The sequence below is a fragment of the Lucilia sericata genome, unplaced genomic scaffold, assembly GCF_015586225.1.
Source record: "Lucilia sericata isolate MDLA Ls3-8-SP2 unplaced genomic scaffold, ASM1558622v1 Contig000060F_arrow, whole genome shotgun sequence".
Classification (NCBI taxonomy): Eukaryota; Metazoa; Arthropoda; class Insecta; order Diptera; family Calliphoridae; genus Lucilia; species Lucilia sericata.
In genome coordinates, this window is record NW_023994095.1 from 671,503 (window position 1) to 685,059 (window position 13,557).

The 13,557-nt window shown below is 28.7% G+C and overlaps 1 protein-coding gene across 3 annotated transcripts; it reads left to right on the forward strand.

Moving 5' to 3' along the window:
* The first annotated feature begins 877 nt into the window (after positions 1 to 877).
* Positions 878 to 11,413, forward strand: LOC119616160 (casein kinase II subunit alpha). 3 transcript variants are annotated; one of them, XM_037972429.1, is made up of 4 exons: positions 878 to 1,176; positions 1,243 to 1,422; positions 1,510 to 1,903; positions 9,894 to 11,413. In XM_037972429.1, exon 4 carries the CDS (start codon positions 9,997 to 9,999, stop codon positions 11,005 to 11,007), a length of 1,011 nt encoding a protein of 336 aa, XP_037828357.1. In that variant the 5' UTR covers positions 878 to 1,176; positions 1,243 to 1,422; positions 1,510 to 1,903; positions 9,894 to 9,996; the 3' UTR covers positions 11,008 to 11,413. The 3 variants fall into 3 exon arrangements, with proteins under 3 accessions (XP_037828357.1, XP_037828356.1, XP_037828358.1); XM_037972428.1 differs by having other exon boundaries at positions 880 to 1,176; positions 1,240 to 1,422; XM_037972430.1 differs by having other exon boundaries at positions 882 to 1,026; positions 1,240 to 1,422.
* Positions 11,414 to 13,557: the final 2,144 nt, after the last annotated feature.

Consider the following 13,557-nt stretch of genomic DNA (forward strand, 5'->3'; position numbering starts at 1 on the left):
TTATTTATTTAATTATTATTTTTTTTATAAAAATAACTAAAATTTAACAATATTTATTATTTTTGTATTAAATGTAATGTAAATAAAATTCAAAATATTGCAAGTTGCTACACTGATTCATGCATTCGAGTTATTGCACACGATCTTCACTCTTTAAGTGCAGAATAAAAATAAAGTAACTGCCAAACTCGTTTCAAACCAGATATCATATCATAAAAACCCTTCAAATTACGATTGGTGCGTCTTTTGCTACTTCTCTTTTTTCTTTGACCCCTTTGACTACGCTCGTTGGTGTCCCCTAAAATACTTTAGGTGCTACTAGATGACATGTATGACATTTGTCAGAAATCATATATTGCATACATATGTACTGTCAAAATTTCCATCTGTAAAAATTTTACATATCGTCTGATACATATGAAACATTGCATATGTAAAATACATGTGGAAATACATATGCATGTAATTTTTTCGATTAGAGCGTGCTCTATTCTCGTGTGGTAGACATAAACAAAACAGCTGTTTTGTTTTGAAATAAAATGTTTTGAAAAAAAAATATTTAAAGAAGATGAAAAAGTAAGTATTTTTTAACTTCTAATAAACTAATTTATAATTTTAACAAGTTTTACACATTAAAAAGACAGATTTGATTACATTTATAGGTTATGTCATGTGGAAAAACACAGGCTGGTGTGATAGCAAAAATTATGTATGAATCGTATGTAAAATAACAATTTTGACATACATGCGGAATTTTTTATGGTTAAAAAAGTGACAGTACATATGTAAAATACATGTCGTCTAATACCACCTGTGAGATGCTCAATGTGACTTATTTATTTTTTAGCAATATGGCAACACTTTATTTTACTTTGCATTGTATTGATAAATTTTGTAGTCATTTTAACACTCATCGAAAATTTCGATAACAAGAATAATCGGTCAACTTAAGATAACTCTGGGTGACGTACACGTTGCCTAGTTCAGATAAATTAAGTGAAGGAACTAAATTACAAGTTAATTTATGTATTAAATTATCATCTTTAATTAAATAAATTTCATTTGAGTTTATCATTCACCACTATTACACAAAATTTAATTATCCAAAAAATTTTCTCCGGTGTGTTGCCTTCTCACATCGTTTAATTGTATATATTTTTCTCTTTCATTAACATAGTGAGTGCTATTATGATTTTCAACGACAGAGTTATAATTGGATGGTCTTCTCTTTCTTTATAGCAGTTTCTGAGTGTCGACTCTGTCATTTATATTGCATTAGGTTGTAAAGAATTATGAGTGTGTGTGCTTTTTCTTATAAGTGAAACGAGTGAAGGAAGTTACGCTGGTTTTTCTCTTTTATTTTTCATTTTGCTAAAAAAATCGGTGCGGCTACACAAGAAAAATAAAATATATCTTAAAAAAGTAATTTAAATGCACACAATTGAAGAATAAATAATATTTGAATGTATTTTTACATGTGCTAATTGATTTATACTTCTTTATTCCAAGGTGTCCATTGGTGAATTTTTAGAGGACAAAATAAGCATTTGCATGAAAAGACTTTCAGTGTGTAGCCGTAAAGCCAGACACAGCAGAGCAGTTCAAAAATTCGTCCACAGTCCACGCGTTTACCATTTATATATGTTTCAAAACGCTCGTCATTAGCCAATATAGCCAGGTATCCAACACTTAACTGTTGTCTGCTGTTCGTTTCTTACAGCAGACATTTAAAATCAGCCTCCTGTAGGAAAATAGGAAGCGCGTTTCCACCGACTACATTGGTTTCGGCAAACTTTAATCATTTGCATTGCAGAGGAAGAAGAAGCAACTCAATTTCGGAAGAACCCAAGACACCTTTGGGGCAAAGACAAGAGAAGATAAAAACAAAATTATTGGATTTAAGGTATGTAAATATCTCGGTTATAAAAGAGTGTGTGTGTACATTTACCATAACATGACCCAACAATGGTTTTGTGTCTATGTGATTTTGTTTTTTTTATTTTTTTTTATTTTTCATTTTTATGTTTCGGTATGCATTCGCAGAACTATAAAAGGGTGGGAGAAACTTGGTGGTGGTACAAACTTAAGTTACACATTTCTATAAATTTATGAATACTGCAATATTTATTCGATACAATATCTGTAAATTTAGAAATTTAAATTATTAATGATTTAAAAGAAATTCATTAAAAATTCTAACGTAATAAATTGTATATTCGTTGTTTGTCCTAATTTTTACTTCATGAAGATATTAGTTCTTGTTATTGTATAATAAACATTTTTACTGAATGAATCGTAGATACAGTGACTTTCAAAACTTTATACGCACCTGACATTAAAATCAATTATTTTTATATAAAACTAGTCATATGAAGCAATATAAAGGTTATGGTTTTATTCATAATTAAATTTTAATAAATTAAAGGATTTAAAACTAAATTTATTTGTTTTTGTGAATATTGCTGGCTTAGATCGATATTACCAATCCAGTTAATATAAATTTTTACCCTACACCACTTTAGCGGGAAGGGTATATTGAATTTGTGCTCAAGTTTATAACAATCGATTAAGCCATGTCCGTGTTTCCATCTATCTATACCTACATCGCTTTTTTAAAAATAATTTAATGAAATTTGGTACATGTACATGTCTACAAAAACAGGCAAAACTAAATATACATACATATATATTGCTTCTTAATTTCGTTATGATCGCTCCTCATTTGCCCTTGGATTGTACCCTAACATTTTTATTCGGCATAACTATTATAAATCCCTCCATCAAATTTTATTTGACTTTGGTCCCCATATATAGCCTCTTCCAGAAAACTAATTTTCTATCGATAAATTTCTAATATATGTATGTCTAACTTAATACAAATATGTACTAAAAATAAATCACATTTTAATTATACTCATAAGTGCTGTAGGGTATGATATGGTCGGTCATTGCCCGACTATACCTTATTTGTTTAAAAATGCTTTTGTACGCAACATTTTTTCTTTGATTTCAATGAACATTTTTGAAACTGTATTAAATACTACACCACCTTATAATTTATTATTCTCTATTAAAAATATCACACAAAAAAATAGTTTTCGATAAGACATTTGTTGTAATTATGTATTAATTTCAAGTGAATAATTTATTTAATACATTTTATATTTCTATAAGAATTATAAAAATCTTGATAAAGATACACAACTGGGCAAAAAATAGATGTGTGATTTCATTAAGATGATATATTAATTATCACAAAGAAACCAAAAGGACCAACGTGTGTGTCTTTCGCAAACTGCTAAATCTATTTTATAGATGTACGGATATTACACTTTTTTGTTTTATTTGAATTGGTGAGATAGTGTGTTACTTTAAGTAATTCCTTCAATGATTTCTAATTTCTTTAAAGAAATTTTAAATCTACTTACATAACTAATAAAATATAATACAGTAAAAAGAGATAAAGACTAAAGTCTTGGATATATTAAAGCGCTTTTGTAATTTATATTTGTTTGTTGGTTAATGTGAAAATAATGAAAAAAAAAAACATCTTATTTAAATTCAATATTTTTGTTTTAATCCTTAAAAATAGACTAACTTCCGGTTTGTGTAAATACGAAAGAAAATTTACGTTTTTACAAAACCTATGTGAAAACAATAAAAAAATTTTAAAGTTAAATACATTTACATAATTTGAAATATTTATCACCGAATAATATCTGTAGTATTTGAAAGCTTCAATTTGGTTTCCGTTTTCATTATAAATTCATGGCTTATTTGGAAATGAGCGATTTTCGGAAGTGAACTTTATATCGAAATTATGACAAATTGTGGACCCATCCGATCAAGTTTTCTAAAGTTCTCAAACGTATTCATGTTAAAATTTGTCCAGATTGGGTTATTTTAATGAATTTTGTTCAATTATGGACCGATCCAGGTTTTAGTTTTTAGGACGATTGATATTGATTTTAGGTTTATATGTACATTGATTTTAGGTTTATATGTTTATATGTATATCCGAAATTTTGTGGTAATACGGATATTTTAGAGAGTTATTGGCAATAAAATAATGTTTTTTTCAAATATGTAAAATTTGGATCCAATTAAAAATCAAAAATTTTTTTTACCAAACAGATCCCTTGTTCAAAAAACACTTTTGTCAAAATTTTTTGCATTATCTGCCAAAAAAACGTAATTCTTTCATGGGTTATTTCGGAATTTTGCTTATATATTTATGCACCGATTTTGTTGATTTTAAACCTCTCGAAAGCATGTCTGATAGAATTGTAGAAGATTTGGATATCGCACATATCTGAGGGGTTTAGAAAATTGAATTGAAAAATTGAATATCCGAAATTTTGGGGTAATACCGATATTTTAGAGAGTTATTGGCAATAAAATAATTTTTTTTCAAATATGTAAAATTTGGATCCAATTAAAAATCAAAAATTTTTTTACCAAGCAGATCCCTTGTTCAAAAAACACTTGTGTCAAAATTTTTTGCATTATCTGCCAAAAAAGCGTAATTCTTTCATGGGTTATTTCGGAATTTTGCTTATATATTTATGCACCGATTTTGTTGATTTTAAACCTCTCGAAAGCATGTCTGATAGAATTGTAGAAGATTTGGATATCGCACATATCTGAGGGGTTTAGAAAATTGAATTCAACATATGTACACACAGACCGACGGACATAAATATGTAAATATGCATATCGTCAGTATATTATTGGTTTGGCCAACCGGATACTTTTAAAAAAATTGAGTTATATATAAATAGTTTTGATATCCTCTTTCCGAAACCCTTTTTACGATATTTGATATGATTTCCGAGATATCGGGTGATAAGTTTGATCTATCTCCACAATTTCAAAACTAAATAAATACTATTTTGATCCATACGTCTCTGTTTGGCGTATAGACCACAATTTTTATACAAACATTGATAACAAATTCATTAGTATTATTTTGCTTCACTGCCATAACATACAGGTAAGAGTGTAATATTAGGCTGTACCGAATCTTATACATATGCCTAAGCATGTCTTGTAAATATAAAGAGAATTTAAAGTCAATATGAACATTGGAATAAGATCTTTAATGAGGGATTAGTTTTATCGAATTTAAAAACAAATCAGTTTCTTGAGTATTTTTGTCATAATACTTAACAGTTGGATTCGTTGACAATTTACTTCTTTCGGAAGATGTGTTATATGGGGATATGACCAATTATGGACCGAATAAGCGCTAAAATATTTTATAAAGAGGAGCTTATATGTAGGGTAGGGTCATAATAGACCGACCCACATGATATATGCTAGAGAGAATTTGGTTACAATAAAACGCATATATGGTGAATATCATAGAAATACCGTTATTTTTAAGGCAGAAAAATAATATTCTGTAGGGAGAGTTTGACTAATATAGGAGGCAGTGCAAAAAAAGTCCCAGCAAAAATAACCCCAAAGTCAAAAACAATATGATTATTAGGGCAAGGATTTCTATGCAAATGCATATTTGTAGTCAGTAACTCAAAATAACTTTTAACTAGTTTTTAGAGTCCGACCGAACTCAAAATTTCGTTCGGTACCGATCATCGAACCCGAACTTCGGTAAATTTGAAAGTTCGGCCGAACCCGAACTTTGTTCGGTTTTTAAAGTTCGGTGAACACGAACTTTTTTTAAATGAAAAATAATACTTTTTTATTTTTGGTTTTTAAACGATTTATTGACAATGATATAATTATCTGTAAGAGCACGCTGAGAAAAAACATGGTTGTGATAACCATGTTCTAAGAGCAACATATTATGATTAAAATTATGATTGTAGTCTAAACATATTATCGTTATTGTAACAATTTTAAAATATCATATGATTAAATACCGCCAAAATATTGTTATACATGATATTATGATCCAATGTGATCAAAATTTCGTTTTAAATAAGTATCGAAATCAAAATGAATTTTATCGAATCAGTAAAATTAGTTTTTAAAAAAATAAAAAATATATATACAATACTTAACACAATTCGCAAATTTCAATTTGCCAATATATATGAAATTTTGGTTCATAAAAAAATTTCATAATTTCATAATTTGCATAATTTCATTAAAATACTAGTATTTTTAAGCCTGTTATGAACGTTAGTAATTTTCTAAAGCGAACATTATATGGAGGCCATGTCCAAATGTAAACCGATTTTGTCCATTTTGAATACCAATCAAACTGCAACAATAGTTTAGGTCCTATCGTTCTTTCAAGAGACTGACTGACAGACATGTCTAGATCGTTTGAGAATAAAAACCTAGAAAATTTCGATGTTACAAATGAAATCAAAGATTTATAATCGAAACTATATAATTCAAATTAAATGTTTCACTTTTCTTAGCTTTTTAATCAGTTTCTGGCGTTTTGTACCTATGTATATCCGAAATTTATTGTACAGCCAGGATGTATGATAACTTCTGTAAACTTATTTTCAGCATTTTTAAAACTTTTTGATGATATAAAAATATGATAAAAAAACATTTTATAAAAAGTTCGGCGTTCGTTGTTCGGTCAAAATTTTGCCGAACACCGATCATTGACCGAACCTAACTTTTTACCGAACTCCGAACCCGTACCCGAACGTTCGGTCGGACACTACTAGTTTTCTTTTCGAATCAAAGTATTTGCTACAAAATCGATTTTTTGTTGCATATTTTGCTTTGAATTGCATATATTTTGCATATTTTTATAGCATATTTTATTAATTTTTCTAACACAAATTGTGTTTGGTGTTCTTTGTATTACATATTTTTACAATAAATTTGATATTTGGATTTAACAACAAAATACTAGGTTCCATCTGTAAAACTATGAAATTAATTTTTAAATAGTTTTATTTATTTTTTGCTATGACTTTTTTCTCGCGCAAAACATTTTTGATGAAAAGTGGTAAATGGATTTTCGAAGGATATCGCAGAATATTATCCTTTCAGCTTGCAGTGACCCAAATTCATAAAAACTCAGTTTTTTATGGAAATAACAATTTACTGTATTTACAATTTACAAAATTTACTCTCTACATCGAGAAAACTTAAAATAATCTTGGGACACCGGTTTCCCATATACATATGTATGTACAGTGGATCAACTAATTTTTTGCCTATCATTTTTAAGAGTATTTTGTTTTTTGTTCATAATTTATTTGAGATGTTTAATCAATATCATTAAAAAATATAAAATATAGTAATTGATGAAATGACGCAAAGAATTATTAGAAAACACGCAGTGAGTGAGGGTCTTTCCAAATCTTTAACTGCGAAAAGAGCGACTTGTATTCAAGGAAAACACTGAACTCCATTATCTTCTCCAAATACGAACTAGTAAGAACGCTATGTTTAAATTTAGAACTCCAAATAGACCGTGTGGTATACGAAAAATACTTAATTTAGATATTTACAAATAGAGATGGTTATTATCACATAAGCTCCACAAAAGCAATATTTTTCTGCCAATACATACATTTATATATGTATTTAAAACCCAAATCAAGAATAATTATCCAGATCCAAATAGGCCTGCTGTATTTTATTCATAAAATAAAGTATTCAAAACATGAGGTAGAAAATTAAGATTTTAGCAAGAAACATTTCTATAGTGTTATACGGTGATGTCGCCATACTTAGTGTGTCAAGGATGGTACTTAGTGTCAGCTTTATTGAAAAAGAACCAATATTTTACAACTCTAAATAAAATTCACACAGTACTCCACAAATAGAAGGGGTTTCCGCAAAGTAGTTTTTATTTAACAATACAAAATGACCAAAAACCCAGATTATTTCATTATAATGTATAGTTTTATATACCACTAAACATTTTTTCTAAGTCCAAATCCATTGATTTTCTAGTATATCTTGTATCCAATTCAAAATTACTTATTATTTTCGAAATAAAATCAAAGAAAGGATAGATTTCTTGTAAAATCAAATATTGTTAAATTCTTATAGGAATACAGGATAATAAATCGGTTAAAAAATTTCCAAATTTAGTCGTACCACTACTAAAATATCTAAAAATTTTTATTTTAGTCTATAGGAGTAAGACAAATATTAAATTTTATTAAACAGTACAGCTATACTAAAAAATAAACAAAAACCCTGAAAAAGCAAAATACTTTATTTACCTAGAAAATTAACAATACATTTTATCAAAAATCGCTTAACAACAACAAAAATCTCGATAACACCTTAAAATTTAAAGTTGAAATTTATTACAAATTTTTTGGAAAAAATTACAACTTATCAAACTCAATTGTTTAGAATAAATTTTTAAAATAAAACAAACTAAAGTTTTTTTTTATTTTCTTAAATTTCATTAATCACTGATTTCAAGTGCATTTACAATTAAAAGATGTTCAATACTTTTGTCATTTACGAAAAACACAAATTCATAAACTTTTTACTTAATTTTATGACAAAAAACACTTTTTAGGTTGGCAACATCAACAAATACCAAAAAAGTTAAGTTGTTCTAAAGTTGAGTTGTTTTAATTTCAACTCAACTGAGTTGAGTTATAAACCATAATAGGGGCATAAAATATAAGATATTCTTTACAAAATACAAGAAACAATTTGCTTAATTTTGCTAAAAATAATTGTTCAGATAAAGTTTTTTCTTGAAATTTATACATAGGCAAATTACTTAATTAATGAATCAATGTACATGTATGTACATTAGAGGGACCACAAAAAGTCGATGTTGGAATCTTGTTTGTCTGAAACTCACATAACGTTTCCCCTTTCCAGACAATGAGATATCGAAAATTTGAGCTCGATTAAACGACGGTAAAATGTGCCGCTCATCGCTCAAATTTTGAAAAATCTAAATTTTTGGCCAAGAAGCTAACATATGAAGCTATAACTCCAGAACGGTAAATAATAGAAACACGGTTAGCACCTCAAAACAAAGCTAATATTGTTCTTCAAAATTTATATTATATACATAATTCTTGTTACTTTAAGTTAAAAAGAGTTACAACAGCTTTTGTCCCCATTACGGTGTATAAATCTATAATTTTGTTCAAAATATATGTTGAAAGCATACATGGGAATTTTTCATTAAGCATTAAAATTTCATTACCATTTATAGAAAAATTGTAATGAAAAATATTTTAAGTACCACTTTAATGAAAATTAAATTTTTTCATTATAACTTTTTTGATAATCGTAATGAATTTGGTAATGAAAATTAAAAAAATTAAGAATATATTTGATAAGAATTCAGGAAAATTTTTCGAAGATTCGAGCACCGGTTTGAAAGCTTTTAAAACCAGTTCCCGTAGCCCAAATTGGCTGAAATTTAGCAGTCATAAGTACATCTGATGACAGTACAATAATATGTTCAAATATTCGAAGTTATGTTCGAAAAATTTTTTATGTTTTTAAATTTATCTCTAAAAAAAATACAAAATTCGAACTCGTGATCGAAAAAATTTTAAAGTAGTTAAAACTAGTTCTTCTAGTCCGAATGGGCTAAAATTTGGTTTGCATGATTTCACATAATGACAATATATATAATGTTCGGATATTTGAAATCAACTTCGAAATTCAGAGTAATGTTCGAAAATTTGTAAATTCTATTAAAATAAACTCAAAAATAATGGTAATGAAAATGTCTTTTTAAATAATTACTAATGAAATCGTTAAAAAGCATTACCATTAGACAAAATAATGCTAATTAAAAAAAATAATTATAATTTTTATTAATTTAATGCTAATGAAATCGTCAATTAATTAGTCGATATAATTAACTACTCCCATGTATGGTTGAAATCAAGTGAAAATTTAAAAATATCTATCACGTAATTTTTAAGAAAAGTTTATATAAAAATTATATATCATTACAGATCTTTTTGTCAGCAGTCTCCGAACATTTGGGAGCATTCGTTAACTGAATCATCTTCATCAGATTACAAGACAGATTCATCAGTTGAATTCGACACTGCAACAATGACCCTACCGAGCGCCGCTCGCGTTTATACGGATGTGAATGCACATAAGCCGGATGAGTATTGGGACTATGAAAACTATGTGGTCGATTGGGCTAATCAGGATGATTATCAATTAGTACGAAAATTGGGACGTGGCAAATATTCCGAAGTATTTGAAGCTATAAATATTACTAACAACGAAAAGTGTGTTGTAAAGATATTGAAGCCTGTTAAGAAGAAGAAGATTAAGCGTGAGATTAAAATTTTGGAAAATTTACGCGGGGGCACCAACATTATAACTTTGCTAGCTGTGGTTAAGGATCCAGTTTCTCGCACTCCAGCCCTCATTTTTGAGCATGTCAACAATACAGATTTTAAACAATTGTATCAAACACTTACAGATTATGAAATTCGTTACTACCTATTTGAGCTATTAAAGGCACTCGATTACTGTCACAGCATGGGCATAATGCATCGTGACGTAAAACCTCACAACGTAATGATTGATCACGAAAATCGCAAATTGCGACTGATTGATTGGGGTCTAGCCGAATTCTATCACCCCGGACAGGAATACAATGTTCGCGTTGCCTCACGTTATTTTAAGGGACCCGAATTGCTGGTTGACTACCAGATGTATGACTATTCATTAGATATGTGGTCGCTGGGTTGCATGTTGGCCTCGATGATCTTCCGCAAAGAGCCCTTCTTTCACGGTCATGATAACTACGATCAGCTGGTGCGTATTGCTAAAGTGCTGGGCACTGAAGAGCTTTACGCCTATTTGGATAAGTACAACATCGAATTGGATCCCCGATTCCATGACATCTTGCAGAGACACTCTCGCAAGCGATGGGAACGTTTTGTTCACTCCGACAACCAGCATCTTGTATCACCAGAAGCCCTTGATTTTCTCGACAAGCTTTTGCGTTACGATCACGTCGAACGGCTAACTGCCCGTGAGGCCATGGCACATCCGTATTTCGCACCCATTGTTAACGGCCAAATGAAGTCGAATAACCAGCAATAGGATTAAAAAGTCGAAATTAGGATGAATGTAGTGTGGAAGTGTGTTAACCAGTCATCATCACGCCGTATTACAGAATCAGATAAAAGGATTGACAAGTTGTAGACAATTTATCATTACAAAATTAAACTCAAATTTATACTATATATAAACAGCATCAATAAAACATAACAAAAGAGAATATAACGGCAATACAAAAAATCCGCATAAATGCAAAAATTCTCCATTGTTTGATGATGATGGTGGTGTGTGCATTCTATTAAACCAATATTGAATTATAATTAAGAGCAGTAACTGCGTTTAAGCAAAATCCATTTAACTGATAATATTTATACAAAAAATTAAAATAATAAATAAAGAAATCCAAAATCAAGAATAAATTTAAATAAAAAAGAAACATGGAAAAGAAGGGAATGTGGTATGTTCATTAAACAAAAAAATGTTTTTTACCACCTCAGCAACATCAATATCGCTATATAAATTATAGAACATCACCATCAGCCTCACAATTTTTATCATAAATATGTTGTAAAGATATATCATCAAAATTAAAGTACTACTACATAATTATGTCGAAAAACTTTACTCACTCATACACAAAGAATCATTAATAATTATATTTTTTTCTTAATACTAAATAATGTTTGTTACAACTAAAACTACAACATCATACATCATAAAACGTGCAACATTCATATAAAAACGTTTATCCTTACCCTTTATCCAACACTCCCACTTCATTCATTCTCCTCTAGTTATATATAAAAAACAAAAACAACATTAAGGCATACGACATACATAATTATAAATACTTGTATTCAAAATTTGTACAATTTAATTTTCAAAAAAAAAAACAGTTTTTTTTGTTTTGTTTTTATATATATTTCTTTTTTTATTTTTTTTCCATTTTGGCTTTTCACAGAGAAACCAAAATGCTTATTTAAAATAAATAATAAAAATGATAATAAACCATAATAATAAAAATTAAAATATATATATATATATATTAAATTCGAATTTAACTATTAGCAAAATAGTAAATATGATTTTAACATCGCGTTGACAAACAGAGCTCTGTTAATTAACAGTCATACATATATGGGGAATTTCGTGTCAAGTCAACTTTTAAAATCGATGTCTTCCGATTTGGATGAAATTTGCACCAAGGTTAGTACTATGGGATAGTAATACAGACATTCAAATTCATCTCTATCGGTCAAGAATTGCCGGAGTCAGAGGAGGTCAAATTTGAACATTTTGGTCATAAAAGGTTTTATTTAAATGAGTGTAACTTTTCACCTATTTATCCAAAAATTGTCCAAAGGAGTCCAGATAGCTATTTCTGACCTACTATCCAAAAGTACTAACCTTAGTGCAAATTTCGTCAAAATCGATTTTTTTAGTTGGGTCAATTGACATAAAATTGCCCATATATATTTACACATTTACTGAAAATCTAAGTATGCTGCGAAATAAAACAAAATTACGGTATTTAGATATAAATTTTATAAACACATTTTCATTATAGTTATCCCTATAGATCACTTCAGTTTTAAAAATGAAGTCTTACACATAAACTTTCAAAAGTGTTTACATAAATATTTTGCCATTCAAAAATATTTGCACATATTTAAATGTCGCTAAAATCCTTCGATCTTTTAAAATTTGGCCAGTTATTTTGGTAGACAGTAACTTTTCTGCAGTGCTACGCACTTGTTCTACAACGGCGATATCACCACTAGTATTATAGAATACAATAGAAAAAAAAATATATTCACACACCCAGTACTAAAGAGACTCAAAATTTTATTTTTGCGTTTTTATATTCTAGCCTATGCACAAGATTCTTATTTATCTCAAAAAAATATTAGTGTATTTTGTTGTTGTTAACTGTTCAAGAAAAAACGTTATGCTTTTCTTTATGTTTCAGAGTTTGTAAAAAATGTGTTCCCTTTTCTAAAAAAAAATTGAGTTGTGTCACTTTTTGTATTGGGTGTGCGATATCTTCAGTTTTGAAAAAATATAGTTATTTTCGCTTTATTGGAATCCATTAAACATCACTTCCACAAAAGCTAAGAAAAATCAGTTAGTGGTATTTTTGAAGTGGAACTGTCTATCAATTGTAGACAGAAGCTCTAACCACCGACCTCTTGTTTATATAAAGATCTAATTGTTATGAATTACATGTTATTTTAGTCACAATTTTTCCATTTTCTGTTTCATTAAACGGACAGTAAACGGACACTCAGTATTACATTTAGTCTGAAATGTGCTACGTGGTCACTTTAATCACTACATGTAGCTATCAAAGTGAAGTTTTTAATACCATTAACTCTTGGAATTTGTTTTCATAAACTTCATGGGAAATGAATGGGAGCTAGTTGATAGCCTAGTGTATCACTTTTCTTTTTAATTTCCAAAAATTCCTTTATGATCCGAACGATCTGAAAATATGAATACTTCTTGTGTAGATCTACAAAAATACGCTTACATGTGTGGGTTATCTCTTGCTACATGAGATGATTACATTTCTTTTTAAAATTTTTCAATCTT

Excerpts from the sequence above, each read along its gene's own strand:
- LOC119616160 (XM_037972429.1), top strand. The coding sequence starts at position 9,997 with ATGACCCTACCGAGCGCCGCTCGCGTTTATACGGATGTGAATGCACAT.